At 34.6% G+C, this 24,180-nt stretch overlaps 1 protein-coding gene and 1 long non-coding RNA gene across 2 annotated transcripts in view; one reads left to right on the top strand and one right to left on the bottom strand.

Moving 5' to 3' along the window:
* Positions 1–23,471, top strand: part of LOC149543474 (zinc finger protein CONSTANS-LIKE 14-like) — a 41,867-nt gene extending 18,396 nt beyond the window's left edge. The window contains exons 3-5 of the mRNA XM_089798275.1: positions 4,049–4,270; positions 22,483–22,700; positions 22,797–23,471. Coding sequence (XP_089654401.1) covers positions 4,049–4,270; positions 22,483–22,700; positions 22,797–22,917 — 561 coding nt within the window. The 3' untranslated portion in view covers positions 22,918–23,471. The remainder of the gene's footprint in view (positions 1–4,048; positions 4,271–22,482; positions 22,701–22,796) is intronic.
* On the bottom strand, positions 7,207–22,910 carry LOC149543475 (uncharacterized). The gene is made up of 2 exons (XR_016355643.1): positions 22,779–22,910; positions 7,207–8,172 (listed from the first exon to the last, which is right to left on the bottom strand). It is a non-coding gene; the product is annotated as an uncharacterized LOC149543475 (long non-coding RNA).
* Positions 23,472–24,180: the final 709 nt, after the last annotated feature.

The following is a 24,180-nucleotide window of genomic DNA, read 5'->3' as shown; positions in this document are numbered from 1 at the left end:
TAAGCATCATACCTACAAGTTCTTGGTCATTTTAGTCTAGAACTTTAATAAATGGGCTAGAAACCTTGAACAGTCTTAAGTAGCTGTTAAGATGTCCAGCTGCTGATATTGAATAGCAGTTATATCTGTTTCCAAGTAATAAGACAATTATTGCTGCTGTTATTTGAAAAACGAAAGTAGTTATCTACAGCTGTGAAGACATCTGCTATAATTGGGTTTGAAAACCTTGTAAATAGAAAACTTGACTACCTTTATTCTGATTTGTGATGTAATTTGGTAAAATGGGGAAGAACTCCACTTACATTAGGGAATCAATGGGGAAATCCTTTCCCACAAATGGAAGAACTCCACTTACATTAGGGAAGCAAGTGCTACTAAGGAGGAAGAGCAAAAGTACAGGACCTCAACCTTGCAAGTGTGGAAATCTCTTTGTGTTGATCCCTAAAGTTGATATGGATGTAATATGTGAGATATGAACGTGTGTAAATCAGATCTAGAAAAGGAAATGTAAGTAATGAGGATAGGGAATTTTGTACACTGTGTGAATCAATGCAGAAAAGAGGCCAAATGACCGATTTACTGTTTATCAGAAGCCCAAAATGACCCGATTTCTGTTTTGAGGCATTGGAAATTGTCAAATCTAAACTAGGTTGAACTATGTTTCTGGACTAGACATGGATGACCTGGGTGTTAGGGACAATCTCGCCCTTGCCCTCTACCCGAGCCTGAAATTGGTCTCAGAAACTACAGATTTGCAATCTGAACTCCTTGATTTGCAACTGAACTGTGTCTGTAACTGCAGGGTCAGGGATGACCTCGACCTCGACCTTGGAATGTCAGAATTTGGAATGAAATATGGATCTGGAAAGTGCTCTGAAAATGATCCTCAGATCTGTTCTCAAAATTGTGATCTGAATATTTCGAATCTAAGAAAGTGTGTGTGGGTGGCGATATAGGTGTTTGCCTTGGTCAACCCCATGGTTTGGTGATTTCCACCTCCACAAATAGTCATTAGAAAAAATGTAATGTGATGTGCTTGTGAATCTAGAATTTGGATCTAGAATGCTAGGAGCTATGTAGTGTAATGTAAAAATGTCAAATTCTAACTCTAGAAAGTAAAACCCTAGCATGTAAATCTAATCAATGTGTACTTGAGTGCATACAAAACGTGTAAATATGAAGAGATAAAGTGTAGATCTCAAAAATAACAAAGAAATCATATCAAGCCACCAAGGGCTAAATTCTAGCTATCTTCACATTCCGTTTGCAACTCCATGATGTTTTGAATGCTTGTTCGAAGGTTGTTTGTAGTGCTTAATTGAAAATGCTTGATCAACTCTTTTGCTTTGATGGATGAATCACAAAGCCTTTGGTCTTCACCTTGCAATTTCTCTTACGTCAAATTGGGGTGTCCACCAAAGCATTCTTTTTCTCTTGCGCAATGTCATTCATGTTTAGATTACCAAATGAAGCCAAAGAGGGTGTTTTATAGTGTTTCGGAGACGAAAACCCACAAGCACCGACTAAATTAAGCGTTAAAACCCCAAATTTGAAATAGACCCGAGGTCCTGAAATTGTGGTACCCAAGGTAAGGGACGATCCCATCCCTTACCCCAAGTAGAGGATGAGGTCATCCCCCACCCAAGAGGGTTTTAGGCATGAAAAACCCCTCAAGATCTCAAATGGTCAGTTTTCATATGGATTTTCTCAATAGATAAGCAGGAAACAAAGTTTTAAATGCGGAAGTAAGGTTAAAGTGGTAAAAGAAGAGAAGGCCCCACATGGGTTAGGTCTTACCTCAGTTTTTGCACAGTAAAAAAAGGGAAATCAAGGAGGATGTGTTACATCCTACCCCGAATTCGCCTAGGAAATAGAGAGAGAAATTGAGACAAGTTTGTGCAGAGTGCAAGTGTACAATGCAAACACACTAAAGAGGAGCTAAACAATCACTAAATTGAAGTGCTTCCAATTTAGGACAGTACAAGTGACTATGGCTGTTGCCTTTGATAACAATGAATACTGTTGTGATGTGAATATCAGGATTCACATCACAATTTGACTAGCTGTGGAAATCATCTCCTACTTATCAATGAATACTGTTGTTATTATTTAATGATTTGTGACCATAGTTATTGCTAGAAAAAACTATCAAATGATTATGCTCTCCTTTGGATTGTCATGACTCATTATTGTTGCATCACAAATGTTAGTGCTCTGATTTCTACTAGTCAATAGATATTGTTGTCTTTATTTCATTTGTAAATGGTTATATGGTTGAGTTATTTGTTTGGGAATTTTTATTGGTACAGATCAGCGGTTAATAATGTCGTACTCATTGAGATTGTTGTCATCATTATTGTCTTTTAACATAAACCCTTTTGTGATTAATAATATTCTTACGATTCCTGATCAGAAGCATCCTGTAATTATTGTGACATCTACACTCTTGATTGGTATGGTGTTCAGGTAGCATTCTTATTAGTTCTGTGTTCAATTAATACGAGCATCAACACTGATGTCAACATTGTAGGAAATATTGCTGATCAAAGTGACTAAGATAATGTTAGGTCATAAGTTGTTCTGAAATGCCAAGTATAAGCGTTGCCACTTCTATTCTTAAGACCAATTTGAAGAGGTCAGGGGGACTTTTGTTGTCAATAGTAGTTACCATGTTGTGGATGTTTCAAACTTTATTCTTTTCGACTGAGTAGTTAAGGATAACATTAGGGTTAACAAGTCATTTTTACCTTACAGACATTTTATTGCATTAATGGTTCATTATCATTCTGGCAGTGTTATTTATTAATGTGGTTAAAGACATTTATATTACTATTATTTATGATCAGCGAAAGAAATCCATATTCAAATTCATGCTGTACGCTCTTGTTTACTTTCATATTCACTCTATGTAATTATGATGGCTTCAAATGTAAAAAAACATCAGCTATTCTTCTCTTCTTTAAAATAACTATTGCATTTTTTAGTTCCCATGTTTTTCCAGTTCTTTACCAATAATATCCCCATCTCTTGGGATGCCAAGAAATTTCAAAGAATGATATTTGTTTCTGACACTCACTCACTGGATTGACATGCTACAAGCTTTCTGCCTTCACCTCTGGCATTGGCTGTGTCATGGTTCAAACAATGCCTCCACTGATCATTGGCCAAGTGGACTGTAAACAATGGGAACACCTTCTCACCCTCTGTTCTCATTTGAACAATAGAGTCTAGTCTTATTATGCTTGTGAGTATATGTTCATGTAGGTAAGACGTATCTTTATGTACAGCCATTTGAGCAAATAACTTTTAGTGAATATCATTATGTGGAGATTGATAAGATGAGGGACATTGATACGGGTTCTCATCTTTGTTAGTCGAGTCATCATTGTCTTAAGTCCATGTGTGTTGAAGGCCAAGAGTCTATACGGTGTTCAATTTTTGTTAAGAAGTTTTCAGTTCACTAATGCTACTTTCTTTAAGATCCAATTTTTGTATTACAAATTCTGTCAAATGGCAGATTACAAATTTTCTCCATCTTGAGACAAATAGGCTTAATATTAGAGATTGACAACTCCTCCTCGTAAAATATAAGAAAATATATGCCCTGCAAAATCAATCTTATCTGATAAAAGAAATCTTGTTTCATAAAGTTGATCACTGTGTTGGGTACTGTCTTTTGATATAACTAAAAGTACACAATTTTTTATTGGAATTTATTCAGAATTATTTTTTGGCTGGTATATTATTTTTAATTAATGTTGAACAGTGAAAAAATTCATTCATCATATGAATTTTAATATTGTTGATTGTCAATTTTTCAAGGCCTGCACAGCCAGTTGAATTATTATACATTTGGTTGTTGTGACTGGAACTTATATGTATTTCTTTCATAGTTCATGTACAGGCATTTGTTATCCTTAGAGGTATTACGATGGAAGAGATACATATAAGATAACAATATAAAATTGGATGGTCACTACCCTTGTTCTGAGTGAATTTTAAATGTGCTGCTGAAATAATCATATATATGTATTTTCTATCTTTGTAGTTTCCAAGCTTGAGCGCACAACCCTCCAAAAGCTGCAAAGATTGGCAACCATCAAAAAGATTCAGTCCTCCTGATTTGGGCATCGACATTGTTACATGCGATGATTCATATAAAAGTTCTTCTGTTAATTCAATGCCAACTTCCTGTGACTTAGGGGTGTTAAAGCACTCTTCTGGATGGCAATCTAAATCTTCATCAATTCTTCACTTTGCTTCAAAAGATGTAAGTGCATCTTTATTCTCTTATGCTAAATTTCTCCTGCAGGTTATATAAGTTTGATATTGTTTATTTTGTTATTATGGTAAAATAGAAATTACTGTTTCTCAATGTCAGGAAATAAAATGTAATATGAGAAAGAATCTCCTAAGCATCAAATCAGGACACGTTTTCTATGCTCTTAAACTTAAAACCCTAAACGTTTTCTGCTAACTTTCATGTACTCGATGTTTTACACCCACAAGTTATATGCTGCAGCATTTCTTGCACAAGTAACCTTAAAATTTTTGATATTTTTTCAAAAATACCCTTTGAGTTGTGAAAAAAGCTAATATTTTAGAACCCTTGTTTACATGCTAGCCATTTTTATAAATATTTGACTTGTTAAAGGATTTTTGCATCATTAAAGAAACATATCCTATCTCGCCATATGTATCTTGGAATCAATTCTTCATTCCATCACAATTGTAAATCTTGGTTTATTTTTGAAAATAATTTATTTCAAAGATTCTTGTTTCATTTTATTAGAGGCTGTTCAAGGGCTCATAAATAGAGATCACTTTAAACAAATTGAAGACATCAACACAATGACTTGGACAAGCCAATGACTTGGAATAATCTACTATCATGGAATAGCTCAACACAGTAGTACATTAAAACAAATGTGCAAACCAAGGATTATTTTAAGTGTTAAGGGATATAAGCAGCAGTGAAGGAATGATGAATACGTCACTCACAAGAATGTGAAGGAAATTACAGAAGGCCAGCCAAAAACACCACCAAATTAATCTTGAGGCCATTGAAACGTCAAGTTTCTTTAGTAAATTGGGAGAAGATATTTAGATGGGTTTTAAAGGGAGGCAACAAGTGTGTACCAAGCAAGCATATCATTGGCACATATAAGATCACTATATAAATACATTGATGTCATGCAAAAATAACTCTCAACATCTGACTTCTAGGCTAAAACATGACTGACTTCAGCTTGCTGCATGTGAAAAAACTTAACTTGTGATGTATTCACCCAAAAATATGGCAGTTGTCGTCTATTCTCGTAGTGTTGTACGAGAGAACAGAGTATCTCATATTTGCTAATCCCCATACACAGTACCAATCTGGGAATCTGTCTCAATGTGACCATGGTAGATTGTGTAAGAGAATCAAATGCTTAATCCATGTTTCTTATATGGAGTGAGAAACCAAAATTGAGGAGACAAATTCTAAAATACCAAATGTGAAATGGAATAACCACAAAAGACTGTTGCTAGATTCTTTTTCCATAAAATACATGAAGGTGATAGAACTAACATGGTATGAAATTAACTAGGTCCTACGGATTTTATATTATCTGACATTTGGGATGTCAGAAACCAATATAGTCCAAGTTACACTAACCTAACCAAAGTCACAGTTCCAGTCATCTGATGAAATTTTATTAATGCCCACCAGGGCGTGCAGGGGATGAGTATTATTGTTTTGTTGCTTCACCGAGCCATGTTAGAGAGGTTTTCCAAAGCCTTCTGTTACCTAGATGGAAAATCAACAGCACTCAGATGCTCTTTCTTAAGAGAACACTTTGAAGACTTTAATACTATAGGATGCACCAGACGAGAGGCAACTATCTTGCCAAGATCCCCAAATGTAAAACTCACTTCACCTTCTATACTTAAGTGAGAAATGGGTTTTCTGTTATTACAACTGAAGTATGTGTTATTAGCTCTATCAGATGGTAAATATATCCACAATGATGATTACATGTCGAGGGCCTTGTATCTCGGGTGGAAGCTCTCTCTGATAAGATTCTTTAATAGATGTTCAAGCTGAGGGAGGGAGTCCCATTTTGGAAACTTGGAAAGTCCAATCTACGCTTGGCACAGTGGGCAGCAATGTGTCTTATTTAAAAACATCACCAGCATCTAAAAGGACTTTAATTATCCAACAGCAGCAATCAGCAATCTTTTGAGGTTTTTAACAAGGTTACATGGAGACAGTACTTGATTACTTTGGAGATGGGTATGGGTTCTATTGGTTCCCAAAACCGCAGACTGAAATCCTACGAGCCTTGCCTGCTCGATGCTGGGATATCAACCGGTTAAGGCCAACTTGATGGAACTGTACAATGTGGTCCAAGTTCTAGCTCTGCAAAACCAAGGTGGGTGTACCTAATCCTGGAGAACAACCTTAAAACCAAGATGCTCAAAGCAAATTGGTTAGAACACAAATATAATGAAAGTTTCCCAAAACGGCAAGTGTTATAGAAAATTTCAACCTTGTGATTTATGAGAATAGAACAGAAGTAAATGATTGTATAAATGTGATAATGTTTGAAATAAAGAATAATTATAGATTAATGCAACAAATGAATATATTAATTCCTCAAAGGAAAAAAAATGAAACAATTGCCAGCATATGGATTATGAATAAAGAGTAAAAGACCAATGCTTAATTAAATGGGCAATCAGAGTCAATATTATTAGTTGAAATGTACAACTTTATAAAGTTCAATATATTTAAACTATAAACAATTTTAACAAATCAGATGTGACGGATCAATTATACAAATGCAATTTTAAACTAGTCTAGAATGCTCTTTAACTCCTGTGATATGGAGACAAACTAGACATAAATATAGAAATAATTAAATATTTTACAATATTTATGTTTATCAAATTTAAAATGCAATAATGACCCAGTCCACTTATCGGAATATTAAAATATTTATAGAAAATAAATAAAATATTTATAGAAAATAAATAAAATATTTATAAATGACAACTTAATAATAATAATTTAAAACTCTAATGCAAATAAATTAAAATAAATATTTCTTACTAATCCGGAAGTAAAATTATACTGGAGACACTCCTTACGGATGATCCATCCAATACAGTTCAACTCCAGAACCGCACAAGAATTCATTCGATAATCCACCATCCATAGGCTTAGTTCAAAAAATTATTTCTTTACTGATGAAAAAATAAATTATATCACAGTGCATATATATCTTGGGTATAACTTTTTTTTAGGAAAATATGAATTGTCTTTCTTGAATGATTTTTCATGTATTTATAAACAAGTGAAAGGGTGCAAATAAAAAGTCACCACTTTTCACAACACCTAATCGCACTTCAACTGAATGATTATGGTGTTAAAAGTTGACCATAACACAACATAATCTTTATTTTTGTGTAATAAAGCCCTGTTAGAAACTCTGCAATGGTAATAGGAAGTTATTAAATATATCTCAAATATATTATAGAGGCTGGACGGTTGTTGCAGGAACCTCTGCGATTTGGATCCATATTTACCATTTGGCACCTTTTCTTTGCCTTCGTATCCACCTATTTGGATGTGTGATGGGCGGTTTGCATGACCCAAGCCTTTATCTCCATGAAGTTGGGCACATCTTTTCAATTCCCACATACATCTTCAGACCTGATGGCACCATAAATGAAAAGGTCACTTAATGCATCATTCTTTCTCCTTCCGCAGAAGCTCTACTCCGTTCGAACTCCAGTTCCTTTAGCAATGTCAAATGTAGGCTATTGGCATCACAGGGGCTCTACAATCTTACAAAAGTATCATGCCATAAACACACTGTGCCTTTTCATGATTCTTCAAATTCTGAGTTCAAAATCTTCAATACTCTTTGGTGCTAACTCCATACTTTGCCTCCCATAAGCATTCATTCCAAGGCATAGGAAATTTTTTCATTTTATATTCTCTGTGCATTTCCAGCCCGTGGCTAATCCGAACGGGAGATAAACTCATGAATTCTTGGACGCAATGGTGGACTGGGCTGTATGAGGTGTGTGAAGATATTATATTCCCATCATATCTTTGTCTGAAGCTGACCTACGATACAATTGTTGGACCATGTTTCTCCTCTGCCGCATATGTCTCCAGATCTGCAAGGAACACAAATCATCATCAGATATCAAATGGTGAGAAACAATGCTCCAGTGGTTGTGTGTCAGATATTTGTTTCTGAATTAAGAGAATTATCCTGTAGGTAGCTGAAAATAACTGTCAGCTGTGGATGTTGAGAAATCACCAATGCCACTGCTACTTAATTTTCAGAATTAGAAGTCTCTAGTTGTAAAGAACTGAACTGTTCGTGACAACACAAAAAAATCCCATTATGCCGAGCAAAAGGTTTGTTTACCAAACTGGTCAAAGGTGCCTGAACAACTGTCCACGTGCCACAATATGGCGAATCTGAACACAACATGCTGTGCTTGTTTACAATATTCTCAATGTTATTGGAAAACCTTGTGGTCAGCTATTAAGTCACAATTAATTTAATTGCCATCATTTCCTCCATGTCCATTGAAAACATCATACTAATTTCTCTTATTGCAGAACTTTAATGAATAGATCTTCTAAATCTCTGTTGAAGACATCTGAGTCTTTTCAGTATTTCAATATGCAAATACACTGATTGCTGCTTCAATTATATGATTGCAATTTCTCTTTTATTCATTCTTCAACTATATGTATGCTGCAGTAAGCCTTAGATCATCAAATATCTTTTTGACTTCTGTGTTTTGGCGTCTAACAAGTTGATAGTTATGATTGTAAAGTACACATTAGTTGCCAGTACACTTATCTCTGCATCTCTGTAACATGGATTTGACAGTAACCTTCATTGTTCTGGGGCTGCACTTTAATGGTTTGTCACTCATCAATGTTTCATGCTAAGAAATCCTTCATGCTGAATCTCTCAATCATATTCATAATAGTGTTTCATTGGTTGAAACTATTTCGTAAAGAACAACACGAAATGCATATACATCCGCCTTAGGAAAAACCTCTCAAAATATTCCAACTAGATGGGAAGGTGATATTGATGATGTGCCTCCAACTTCAGGTTCAAGTGATGACATGTGTAAGAACCTTTAATTCAAGTAAGAACTCCTTTGTGACCAGCATATCCATTTTACTTATGGTTGCCTTCTCTCCTTGAAGTTTCTTCAAGATAAAAATGGAGACTAGAATTTTGGGCTCCATCAGGTTCAAAAAGGAGACAGGTGTACTTTGGGTACGTCAATTTTTTTAATATAATTTATATCTTACGGAAAATTGGAAAATATAATGACATTGAGGTTTCAAAACAAAAACAGTGATAAAGTTTACTATCAAACATTGACTTTGAAGATTAAGTACACAAATCAAAATTTCACACAATCATTGTATCAAAGTTTCAAACTGATTATTGATTACATATTGAATTAAGTTTGATAAACAACTATCTAATACACAAACAAAAAACTGAAACAAAAATCAGAAATCTTAACCTATCATCTAGTCCGTTGCACCTTGATCATCCATATCAAGGGCCCCAGCTAGAATGCTCTCCAGATAAGTCATCGCTCTCAAACTCAAGTTCCTCTGTTGGTAGAATAACATGGGGTAAGTTAGTAAGCCCATCTACTTCTACTTCTTCATCTACAAGAGCAGCAACTTCCCCATCAGGTGGAATTTGATCCCATTTTGATGAAGGATCCTCATTGTATACAAGATTACATGAGAGAAGACAAAGTGAGCTATGAATGTACACCAGGTTCTCTGCTTTCTTTGACCCTAATAGGTTTCTCTTTAGTGAATGAGTACTCTAATTTCTCTCACAAGATGAAGAGATAGCTACTTGTGAGAGCAATCTTATTGCCAGTGATTGCAATATAGGGGTTTCGCCTCCATGATTCCACCACCACTCTATAGCGTCTTTCTTTACTTTCATATAAAGCTTCCACGAAACCAAACTCAGCTGGCCCATGTAAAAACTTATTCCAAGGACATCTCAAAATTGAATCATCCTCACCTAGGCCATTGATCTTTTTTGTTGCAGCCCCAAATCCTTTCATATTCTCTCTATCCTAATGTGGAGCCCTCTTCTTAGTCACTTATGTACCATAACATATATTCCATCTTCCATGTAATTTCTCTATCAAAGGATATAGAGGAGGACCTTTTGCATCAAGTATTGTCTTAACAGACTTAACTCTTCAACACACGGAGTTTACTCCTTCATAGACTTCTTCGAAGCATGCCTTTTTTGAATCTGCAAATCTGATCAACTCGCATATGGGCTTAATTAAGTCCACAACAAATTTTATATCAGCTCAAAAATGCTCATGAAGAATCATCCTTTTCACTTCAAGTAGATTCTCCAAGCTACCCACACATCACTAACAAACATGGAACACATAGCTCCTTTGATTTCACAAAGGTGGTCAAGAAGATTGAAGTAAGAAGTAAAATGTGCATCAGCAGGTTTGAGTAGTTCCAACTTGACAAATTTAAGACTAATGGCTTGTGTTTGGTGATGGTTGCATATGAACATCTATATTTTTCCTTCCCTTCTCTATGAGATCTATAATCATTTGAATTTGCCAATGTCTTTCAATGTGTTGTTCAGCGAATGCATGCAACATGGTGCCTGAAATATATGCACGTACCTTGTTTGCACCAACAAGCCTACTTTAAAAACAAGAGCAATATTTGTAACAACTTGGACCATCTATGTTTCCCCCATCTTCTCAATTCCCTGACATAGCTGGGTATGTAGAAATTTTGCATTCTACTCTTGCCTTGAACTGTCTATTGCCTTCAAAAAATAAGGCCCTTTGCTACATGTTACCATGATATTAAGCAATCCACAATTTATAGCATCTGTCCACCCATCCACCACAATACCGCAACCTTCTGTAGCTCACACTCTTTTTATTGGTGCAGTTTGTTCATCTAATCGAGTTTTTTCCTTTATTGATTAGAGTAAGCTTTTCATACCTAGGTGGTTTATACCTCGCTGGTGAATTATTGATAGCATAGATCATCTCTGTCTAAAAAGGTCAGTGAGTAACATTAAACACTATTCCATTAGCATAAAAGAATTGTGTAATCAATGCATCAACTGCATCTCAAGCTTGCACATCAATCAATCTTCCAATGGGTTTGAGTTACCGATGTGTAGTCTCTTGCAAGCATATTTTACTACTAGATCTGTAGACTAAACATCCACGTCTAACTCCCTATTCTAACTGATTTGGCCCTGTTATTGAAGCATGGGAGCTTCAATTAGCAACTTTCCCTGTAGCCATCTCTTGATCCCTTACAATATTACATAATTTCTTCTCATTTTTACAAGGCTCAACACCTATCCCACTTTGGTGAAGGAAATGAGCCTTCACCTCGTGTAAGTACCTTTCCATGCCACTGACAAAGCTTACACTTGATTATGGTTGTTCCACCTAAACAATTTGGCCCTAGGACACGATCAACATACTTCCACAGTGGAAACAACCCTTGCTTTCCTCCGCCTGACATTCTTCACCGAATTTTTTTTAAATATTAACTTTCAGTTTGAACTTTACATAAATAATTGGCTATCACTATCACAGTCACAAGAACATTTTTATTTATTTTAAATCATGCAAAAATTATAGTAGGCTATAGCTTGTTGCTTTGTATAAAAAGTTAAAATAGCATCACACATTCCTTCCTTGCTGTTAGTGCAATTTTTTTTGGTAGTTAATGGGCTCAAAGAAGATTAGTTCTAGTGCTATTCAATTATTTTCATTAGTTCAGACAGACTTCCTTAAAGCATTATATGTATATTCCTACTATTTTTTTCATGCAAAAACAATGGTAGTAGAACCTTCCTTACCTGGTGGCTGAAGATTGATCTTACCTTTTTCCATTCCCTATACCTGTTCCAACTACTTGTTCTATTATATACATATGTCACAAGTTGGCCCTTCTCATTAGAATTGATAGCATATTAAAAGCCGAATTTTATAATCACAATGCTAATCATTTAGAGCCACATATTTATTACGTTCCTCTATCTGTTGAATACCAGTTTACATGCAATTCATAGCCCAATATTGCCTTATAGCTAGTTTATTGCTTCTTAAGCATTTTGTTTATCAATCTACTTCTAGACATTCTTTATTACTGTATTAAACAAGGCATTGGCATTAATGTTACTTTTGATTAAGACATGTTTTTACACAGAGATGTTGAATTCATGCCTTACCCATACTTTCGTTTTCAGGCTAAATTGTGATCTTTAGCAAATCTTTATCATTTGCATGTTCTGATTTAATCCTCGTAGTATTCCTCTGAGTTTAATGTATCTAAGAAAGAACATTCCAGAAACCCATATAAAACTACACGTTGCCCTGGTAATATTCTTGTTCAAAATATTATGAATTCTTGATAATATTTCTGAGGGATGACAGTATGATAGCCACCTCTCAAAAATCTAGATAACTGATAAATCTTAATTGAAGGTCTTTCAACTATATTTCTACCTCTTTATAAGGTTAGTTCCTAACTTAAGGATTGCTCAAAGTCCTCATTTTAATTATATTGCAAAATAATAAAGTTATGCAAATATCAATCTTAGAGCATCAAATGAGAGCCCACCAATGCCAATCTTAAACTTGAGAAATTATTCTATCTACTATGAGTGAACGAATTGTCATAGGTACCATACTGCAGATCAAAATTGTGTAAAAATGTTTACACCATAATTTGTATTAATATTGATTTATTACATAACAGAAGAGTGTAATTCAAAATGTTGGCCAGACCAAGTGTAGTATATCTTCCCTGATCTCAATTGCTAGCCACACTACTATCTTAGAGGCTCAAAAACTACTATACCTACTGTAATTGATTCATATATAAACGAAGCAGCCCTAGCAAATCCCTCTGCAAACCAAAAAACCTTCTGATATTATGTTATTCAATTCAAAGACCATTGAAATTTTGAGTTTGACTCCTATCCCTTTACAATCTGCAGCTTCCTTCCCGCCTTGAATCTCCACTGAAGCCCCTTCTTCGACAATGGCGGTGGCATTAGCTTTGTCTGCTTTGTCATCCTCAGCATCCACATTGTCTTCCTTCAGGTAAGCTTCAAACCAGTTTTTATGGTTGGGCCTTTTTACATGCATAAACCCATCAGAAAATCCAAATTCCTGGTGATAATAGGTGTCCTCTCTTCAAACTGCTCCCAATCATCTGTGGCTAAGATTGGGAGCCTAGGGACCAATTATATTTTTCTACTGCCTCCCTATATTTTTCAAAATGCATGGAAATAGCTACAAAGATAGCAGGAATATCAAGATTTTCTCTATGCCTATCATCGTTTTTGATGTAATTATCTTCTAGAATTGTCAAAACAACCCTAACCACAAGGTTATGAGGAAGCATAATGATTTTCTTAAGCTTGTCAATCTTGACCTCTCCTAAGAAGGTCATCTGCCTCTTCTTACCCTTCAGCCTTATGGAAGTTGCCATGGAAAACTACTATAAATTCAGGTAATATTGAAACACACAATCAATTATGTTGGTCTTGTATAGTTTAAATAAAATCCCATCGAAGATTAGAATGTGTCGGCAGGGTTAATTAACCTTTCTTGGCAGTATGAGGCTTGGTTACTACAACTGCAACTAGGTAGTCATCATTGAAATGTCATTTAAGTGTGTCCTTTGTAAGTGCCACGATGGCTTAGATCGTGCTATCTCTGTTCTTGAATTAATTTTGTTAGTCTGTTGTGTATCACGATTCACAATTTAATCCTTTCGATCATTTGTTTAGCTTAATTTAGAAATAAATGCGATGATTGCTTTCGAGACTATTTTCTATTAATGTCGGTTTTTGCTTTTATTTTGCCTTATGCACTCGATTTCGACAATATAGCCAGTTAACAGTCTTGTAATCTTGTTGCCAATTCCTCATTATTATCTCAACTATGATAGAAAACTTTAATAAACTCATGTTATAGACTTACCCATATCAATTGATCATTCAGCCCATCTTTGAGAAAACAGAGTATAACATAAACTAGTTATTAAATTAAGAAACCTAATGTTCCTTACCTTTAACCTTAACCTTTTCTATAATATATATGAATTCTCTCAACATTTCAGCCAAATCACACTCATTACTATGAAATATCTGGTAGCAATCAAGCCTTATCTTGAATCATGGCTTTTAATTTAATTAAAAAACTGTTACCAAACTTCTTAGGGAATTATATACTGAGACCATTTTTTATACTAGTGCTCGATTTTAGCTTCAAGCTTCACTGATACAGCTTCCAAATTCAGATCCACAAAAATTTGTGAAACTAATTATCTCAAAGCAATGCCAGTTCACAAACTAAGAATAGCATATTTCATAGGGATAGAATTTAACTATGAAGTTTTATTTCATTATATTTTTCAGTTTATACATGTTAAATAGACACTATGTTAATTGGTAGCTTTCCAAAGTTTACTGTTGAGAATCCATATTGTCCATCTGTGCATCGTATCTAGTATCATCTATATAATCTAGTATGTTCAGATTATTTCAATATTGATATTCTTGATACACCTATACAAGTTAATATCCTCTGAAAAAATAACTAGTATTGTCTTACTACCCTTATAGTACTGTCTTGCTACATAATTAATTCTATAAACAAAATCATACCACTTCTTTCTAAAACCGTAGTAACAAACCCTAATGACCTGGATCGAACCTTAAACATATCTCAATCTTCTAGCAAGCTTTTGTTGGTGAATTCACTAGCCCTTTCCACAATGACAAATGAGCACAGCCCAGCTTTCTTCGTGCCAATGCAGGATTAAACTTTGAGCTTGATCTTTTTTTAAGGGCTTACTCAGCTTCTGCTAGCCCTCATCATTACTGGAGGTAGAAACTGATTTTTTTTATCTCCACACCTTGCAAGATTTCAAGGCATGTGGATCCTTCAGCTAGGAGATACTCTATCCAACAATTATTCCCATTATGGGTTTCATATGAAGCCATTTTTTAAGGAACTCAATATTCCTAGCTATATCTGGCTTCCTTTCCTCGAAAGCTTTCTTCTCGTTAATCACCAATACCAAGTGTTTAATAACCTTCCTTGTAGGGTTTTCTGTCACATTTGCTTTTGTCACTCTAAAAGAATCCTCTAGGTAAGGAATCGTCTTATTTTCATCTACATTTACCACTGCCACATCTGATCCCCCTGGTAGTAGTTCCTTTAACACCCTTCTACATAATTGTATAGCCTCCACTTTTGGGGTATCCATTACTAACAAAATAGACACTAATATTGGAGGAATGTCATAATTAACTTGAAAATAATATTCATTGTTAATATATTCCTCACCCATTATTTCTTTCACAGCTCAGTTGACCAGATTGTCCAGATCATTGAGAATTCTCCCCCATCTTCCATGTTTTACTGCAGCCCTGAAGACCATCATCTGTTCTCATCTTCTGGCACCAAGCTCAAATATAAATCCATGGTGATCACCCTACTTCTTCCTATTTTTGTCTCAATATACTGTAAATTTTGCTGCATACTATACGCCTTTCTCAAAGCCCTTTCCTTCCTAATGACTAAGTTCAGTCCTACGTGAGACATCTCCTATGTCATCTCGTATATCATCAACATGTGTAATAACTTAATAATCTTTCATCAAAGGTCGTGAAAATTCACTTTGAGAGGCAATATCTATTCTAGATTGTTCCATGTGGCAATATCAATTGCCACCTCAACTCCTACATGTAAGTACTTTCACAAGACCCTTGTCTACTCAATTTCTAAATGCCAACTCAACTTAGGGTGTAACCCTCTCGTGATAGTTTCCCAGTTATTAACAACTTCTTTTTTTAATTTTAAAATTACAAATTATAAAAGCTTCCTTCATACAAGTCTAAACATATCAAGTTATATTTCTGACTTTTGTTCAATGAGGTCCAACCTCAATACCTTACCTTACCACTTTAACTTCAGCTTCCCCATTGTAATTTCGTCAATTGTTAAGACTTATTTTCCTTGGAGAATTTCTTTATGTTAAATAACAGTTTCCTTCCCAATCTTCTTCACAACCTATTTTCTCTATTATGTTAGCATTTGCACCTTCGTTGGCCAATTTATTTGCTTGCTTCCTGTCTTCTCTGCATAATGATTCATCATTACTTCTTCAAAGAATTCGATTAGTTTTGTAGCTCTCCCCAGTCTTGAATTTAGTTTCCAGTTTAGAGTCTTTCTAGTTCTAATAGCATTAATTATTATTTATGAATCACCTTTTATTGCTAATTTATCAAATCCTAGATCTTGACTCGTCAACTGCCCTTTTATTAGGGCCTCCAATTCAGCTAGGTTGTTAAAGGTCTAACCTATTGGGTTTTCAATTTTGGCACATGTGGTTCCATTTCAATGGTGGATGATACATCGTATCCCAGCTATCTTAAGGTTGCCTCTTGCCACTTCATCGAAATTCAACTTATGCCATCCAAAATCAGGTCTTGCGCATTTTGCTTAATTCCCTTTTAAGCTTACTTCCCTTACCCCATTTTCCATAATGGGAGGAATCTTTATACCAAAGCATTCCGTAAGGGTCCCAATTATCTAAAGTATTTCTAAAGAAGTTAACAATTTCTTCTAATATTACTTTTAACAATTTCTTCTAATATTACTTTTGGTTCTTCTATATTGTTTCTCTTTTCTCCTTTTAACTCTGGTGATTCTATTGATAGTTCTCCTTCGTTTAGTAGCATTGTGAACTTTTAAAAATTTCTATCTCCCCCTGCCAACCACATTTTCCTTGATTCTTGTTTCCAAAATATCTCTTGTTTTGTTAAGACTTCTTTGTACTCGTTGAACAATTTTTTCTCTCTGTTGTACCTCTCTAAATTGATTCCCTCTTTGATGACTCTTTCATTCAATTATGTATCTCAGCTTCTAATACTTCTTTATCAGTGAATATATTCTTGAAATGCTCTTTGTTCCACTGTAGCATTTTCCATTTTAATAATTTTAACTTAGAAATGAAGCAAAAAAAAATTGTACCCTATGAACCTTCTACTAGTCCTAGAAATTCTTTATCCTGTTGCCACATCTTTTTTTCAAATTTGAAGGGGCAATTTCTAGTTGTATTCAGAAACGATCCGATCTAGCTGTGATCAAAATTAAAGAACTTAATGTATTCTTAAAACTCTGTTAAATCCCTTTAAATAATAATCTCTCCAATCTTTCTGCTATATGACTGAACCCCTTTATTCTTTTATTTCAAGTGAAAGTGTCATTGCTTGTTCAAATATCCGTCAGATTGTTGTTTGTAACCATATCTCTAAAATCGTTGTATGCTTATGATTCATGTTGAATACCCCCACTTTTCTCAGTTATGTTCTTTATTGCATTAAAGTCTCCTCTAGTTATAAAATTTATGTTTGCATTGTATCTGAGAAAAGTTTCCACTTCAGTCCAAACTTCGTTTTGCTATCCGTTCTTATAGGGCCATATATATTGATAAGTTCAAATACATAACGAAGTTGCTTATACTTCCAACCCAGTCTGTGCCAATGTGTTTTGTTTATATGTTTTCCAAAGCTAACCCTTCTGAGGTCCCATATTTTTGCCGGGCCTCCTTCTGTTCCTTATGCTGTTACATTTTCAAGTTTCCATATTCCTAACTTCTTACTAAAATGTTTCATCTTTCTCATTCAGCTTAGTCTCTTGTATCATATTTATTTCAGATTTTAGAGTTGATAAACAATACTTCAATAAATGTTGCTTGATAGGGGCATTCAGACCCTAACATTCTAGGTAGTGACCTTCATTTTTCCTTATGTTGATTTTTTTAGGATCTGTTGCAAATGTACTAAGCACTGCCATATTTTTTTGGTGTGTGTGCTCCAAATGGCAGCGACCTCTTATTTATAATGAGAAAATGATAAGAAGAGACATGCCCCTTCATGGGACATGTCTATTCGTTAATTTGATAATCAATATAATAAACATTTAATCGTTGTTATATATATATATAAGCTACCAAACATCAACACTCCCTCTTAGCAAGGGAGGATAAACACACGTATTACCTCAAAGTAATATCAAGTTAGCAAGATTAAGGATGTCTTTGATCAGAAGATATCCATCATTTTGACATCACATTTGATATCACTAGTATTGGTCTCGTAGAATATCAACATATGATATTCACCAAATACTCAATAAAATTTGAAATCACATCTGATATCATATATATATAAGATACCAAACATCAACACTCCCTCTTAGCAAGGGAGGGTAAACACATGTATTACCTCAAAGTAATATCAAGTTAGCAAGATTAAGGATGTCTTTGATCAGAAGATATCCATCATTTTGACATCACATTTGATATCACGAGTATTGGTCTCGTAGAATATCAACATATGATATTCACCAAATACTCAATAAAGTTTGATATCACATCTAATATCATGAGTACCATTCTCCCAGAATACATGATATTTACCAATTACTCAAAAGTGTTGGATATCACATATGATATCATGAGTATTGGCCTCCCAGAATATCAATGATATTCACCAAATACTCTTTGAGTAATGGCCTTCCAAAATGTTGAGATGTAGGATATTCACCAAATACTATGAGTAATGGCCTTTTAGAACATCAAGTTGTGTGATATTCACCAAGTACTATGAGAGTAATGGCATTCCAAAACATCAAGTCGTGTGATATTCACCAAGTACTCTATGTAATGGCCTTCCGGAATATCAATTTGTATAACATTCGCCATGTACTCAAAAAATGTTTTTAAGGTATGTGCACACGCATTCTCATAATGCTTACCATATAAACATGCACCATGCAAAGTATAATCTATCATGATCTGCATAGACATCGTAAGATATCCATCATAATAGAAAATTAAGTTATTGTAAGATTGTCACCTTTTAATAACTTCTGCAAATACAAGTGACATTATTTGGAAGTCGTCAATTCCTCATGATGTACATAGGGGGTAGGCCCATTAAATCACAGTCACGAGGTATATTCATGAGTCATAGCCCTCTTGATTGATACACTTTATGTATCACTGAAGAATCCATTTCAACATGGTTTACTCCCTCTGAATCAATATGACTAAGATCACCGAAGGTTGACTGAATCATATCCTCTATTTGCTCCCTCTTGTTCAAGGTTGTCTCTAATGAAATGTCAGGTTCCCTCTAAATCTCAATCTCCTTCCTGTAACTAAATCTCAATCTCCTTCCTGCAATTACATTCTCGAAGGAAAAGATCAAGGCGCATGGCTCTTATTGTATATACCTAAGTTACTGACTTGGCCTCCTGGAGGCTGGATACGGAAGCGGCTATAGACGAATTCTAGAGGCAGATGGGTGCACTATGGGTGCAACTTGGAAGCCACTCACAAGCACCTAGATGCAGAGAGATGCCTTTTTCAGGCATCTAGATGCATTTGGGTGCCTGTGAGTGGCATCCAGATGGCACCCATAGGGCACCCCGGAGAATCCATGGGCTTCCTTGCTCAGAAAAGAAAGACAAACATTTATTTAATATTTTTTTAACATGTCGCGTAGTTTTGTTAGGCTTAAATCATGAGTAAAATGAGTGAAATAGACAAATGTAATGAAAGATAAGAGTGATACAATAGATTTGAACAACAATGCGACATTGATGCCTCAGAGAAACTCTTTGTGGGTGAAAACTTCAGCCAAATAATACTATATGTTGAGTGCTTAAAATTGGCTTACAAAACTGATTCCACAACTCCTTTTGAATTGCAATAGGTTTCTTTGCAAGGGTTTCTTTTCGGCTGCTGTCTAGTTGAGCTTATATGGAAATGCATTTTGCAAACCTTTTCAATTTTGAGAGGATTTTAAGTTGCCATTTGTTGTGACAAATAGTGAGGAAATTCTCTCTTCAAATTATGGGGCAGGAATTTTTTAAAATTAATGTAGGCCTAAAATCTGAAACAAGTAAACAGATTGTAGATTATGTACCTTGGACAAATAACTTTCTAGGAGTTTTGCATCAAAACAAAATACTTGAAAGAAACAATGTAAATCATCTTTTGATCTTGAAGGTAAGAATCAAAGATTGAAATTACTTATCTGATTTCTTTGCATATATATATATATATACGCATCCGCATCTCCCCCCCCCCCCCAAAAAAAACCCCTAATCCCATATCCGCTTCAGAATTTGCATCTAAATCGTAGGTATATACAAAAATACATATTAGATAGATACTTCATTGATTAGTTAAATAAAATAATGAAGGATAATAAATAATTCTTAATAATAATATAAGATCATTCCAATGCAATATAGATAAATATCTAATTTAGAGATATACTTTAATCTATATTCACTTATATTTATAAGAGATTATATTACTATCTTGTTGCACATCAACTAATCCTTTTACATTTAATGATGTCAAATTATTAAAGTAAAGGATATTTCTACATGTATATGCTTTTTATATTTATTAGATATTTAATCATTTTGTCAAATTTAAATATTTATTAAACATCATCCCTTTGAATTGACAAATATCTCAAAAAAAATATTTAAAAAATATATATATATATATATATATATAAATTGAATACTTATTATATTCGATTATAATATCTAATAGATTGAATATATAGAAATCAAAATTTATGAAATGAACTCCTACCTTTTTACTTACCTTTCTCTACACACATGTACCTTGGTGGTCATCTTATTATATTATATCAATGTTATTTTCTACCCACTTTCAACAAAGTAATGAGACTCGGACCTGCTCTGGACTTGGCAAGGGTAACTTGACTCGTGACCCAGCTCGGACTTGCTTGTGACTCGACAGTGACTTAGCAAAGTGAAAAAAACCTTGAAATTTAGAGATTTTCTAGGATTTAAAGAAGTTCCATGCACCCATTATTGAATAAAGCTTAAAGACACAATAACATCATGTAATAGAAGGTAATTTGACCACATACATAGCATACATCGATTACATAAGTACAAAAGTTAATTTTAGATGTATTAAGAAAATTTTGAAAACAAAAATTAAAAATCAGCCAAGTCAGATGAGTCAGTGGAGTCAGCTAAGCAAGCCAGCCGAGTCAGCCTAGTTGACCCGCCGAGTTAGGGTCATGGGTCATTTTGATCCAATTGAGGTAACTCGACTTGCCATCTCGGAGGACTCACTCAACTCGTGGCGATTCTCGTTAGTCTATTTTCATATAATATAAATAAGGCCAGATCTGTGGAATAAGGGATAACTACATAGTGAATGCCAAAAACCATTGGTCCACAACCAACTGCACCAAATGCCAGTAGTTGGATCTTCACAGCACTGGCCAGAGAAAAATGCAAATGGGGAATCCATTCTGTCTACACAATGACTGCACAGGCAAGGTGTATGCTTGAGCAAAATCTTAACAATCTACCGCAATACAAAAGTCCCATGAACTGGCCAAGGTGAGTAAGCCAGCCAGCCAAAGCACAAAAGACTTGTGCCAATACAAATCATGCCGACTCCAACAAAATAGCCGCTTGCTGGAAACACCAAACAAAATCTGGCTTTAAGGCAAGTTTTGATGGTGTCAGTCAATGACCACTGGGCCTCCAAGAGAAGATCATGGGAGTGATGAAAGATTACCAAGCCATCATGCAAAGAAAAATAGATGCCTACAAATGAAATTGCCCGTGCGAAAAGAAATGACCTCCGCTGCATTAAAATTTGTGGTTTGTTGGGCGCTGGCACCAACAGCAAACCACTGGCAGAAAACACAGGTTTGAGAACCGTCACACAACCAACTTGGGATCTCAAAAGCTCACTGGTGAAAACTCTTTAATCTGGAAGGGGATGCCAGGCTGATGGCTCTGCTAGGATGTTGGATATGCTAGGAACTCACATGCAAAACAAGAAAACACTTCACAAGCAAGAAGATAGTAACATGAACAAATGCAAGAGGCATCTCAAATTTAAATGGAAATGCGATGAGGTACAGGACAATTGCCAATAACAGCCCCGATTGAAAATATTGAATCCACTAAATATTATTAAATAATGTCAGTTAATAATAAAATATCTCAGTTAACTAAGTAAACTTAAGCCTACACGAACAAAATTTCTGTTCATGACCTTTTAAGTTTTATATTCGTGATGTCAGAAATCATCATAATCAGCAGAAGCTTTTTCCCCCATTCTTGTAAGAACACTTAAAAAATAAAAAAGTATAATACCGTTGCCATAAATTGGCAGTATTTCATTTCAGCAAGCTAAACTATAGCAAAACGCAACTTGTGTTTGTTGTTTCAAGTTTGCCTGTTTAGTAACACCAGCTACATTGGGATGCTCTTGAGTTCTAACATAGTGAGCTTGTTGATCTCTTGCAGTCTCAGCTGATAAACTCAAATTGCCTTCCTGGGTCACCTTCAGCTTCACTGTTTTCTGCTCCAATTGCAAGGTCTTATTCAGAATTAGCATCACATGACCAAAAAATTGGTACATCTGTTGTTGATAAGGAGCAAAATAAGCTCAAGAATGAAAAAGCATTAGCTAAGGCTAGAGATAATGCTATGGTACGCTACAAAGAAAAAAAGAAGACAAGAAGGTATATCATGTTATGTATAATGTTTATTTATCTTTAGTTGGTTTCAATGTGGAAAAAAATCAAGAAGAGAGTACTTACTGTTAATCATGACCACAGGTTTGAAAAACATGTGCGCTATGAATCTCGTAAAGCTCGGGCCGAGGTCAGGCTTCGTGTCAAAGGCCGCTTTGTCAAAGCAGAACACATAAGAGAATACATGCCTGTAAACTATAACTAAAAATATATCAATGCCCTCGTTTATCAGATACAGCTCTTTGTAACAACATACAAAAAGAGCCTCCTGCACTCAGACAATGTTGTGGAGGAGTAAGTTTCACCAAATTACAAATACACTCTGTATCCCCTGGAACTCCAATATTTATTTCCAACCTAAGCAATGCAAAAGCCTTATTGCATGGATTCGTAATTTGATTTTAAAAAGTTGTTTTAATTGGATGGATGCCATTGTGAGCTGCACTATTCAATTAGATACAACTTGCGGGAATTCATGTTCAGTTCGCCTGCAAATTCACTTTTAGGTATGCAACATGAAATGCATGTGATTCTCAGCAGATCACAGTAATAGAGAATAATGCTGTTTTAAAGAATTGGGAGAACTAAAACTGCAGACGCCTTCAAAAGAATGGCTATCTCCTAATTTTGAATAATCATTTTTAAGAAATTGGGTTTTCTTGGTTGAAAGAGGAAAATTAACCATAAGCGTTCCCGCAGGTTGCTAAAATCTGTCAGAAAAATCTAGAAATAAAATTCTTGTTTCTCATTTAACATGCATCTATGTTTAACTATGCTCTACAAAGCTTTCAGAACAGAGACGGTGGTTTTGGGGGATGATGGAGAACGAAAAATATCAGAATTGATAGGCAGATGAGATCGAGTGTTTTTGTTGATTCACAATGGAATGTTAATCAATTCTATTTACATCAGATTTAATTATGTTTAAGCATCAATTAATATCTTCAATTTAAATTATATCTTTACATGCAGATTTAATTAAATGTTTAAGCATCAATTAATATCTTGAATTAAAATATATTCATCAACTCTTTTTATGTTTGTATTTTTTAAGTTTTCACGTCAGTTTACTTCGGCAATAGTAAAAATTCTCTTAATCTATGGTTTCTAATAGTTTTATTTTATTAATATATTTTTTCTTCTATTTGAGCCATCCTTATTTTAGCTTAGTTAGTGGTTAAATTGATTTTTTTGGTTTTAAAAATACGTACTTGCCTATTACATTCACTTTTTTTTATTTACACTGTAAATATTTTATAGGATCAATTTTTTTGGATGTGCGATTTGTTTCACATTTTTTTAGGACCATTTTTAAATAGGCCCAAAATTAGTAAAAAATTAGGTACTATATTTTGAATCAAAGATTAAACAATATAATATTAAATTGATGTTGAAATATTTCATTAAATCAAATTAAAAAAAAAAAAAAATATTAATAAAATGAAAAGTTATGATGTGAAAAACATTT

Source organism: Cupressus sempervirens, chromosome 8 (assembly GCF_028749045.1).
Source record: "Cupressus sempervirens isolate cs-2001-9-10 chromosome 8, ASM2874904v1, whole genome shotgun sequence".
Lineage (NCBI taxonomy): Eukaryota > Viridiplantae > Streptophyta > Pinopsida > Cupressales > Cupressaceae > Cupressus > Cupressus sempervirens.
This window is presented reverse-complemented; position numbering and strand designations above follow the sequence as displayed.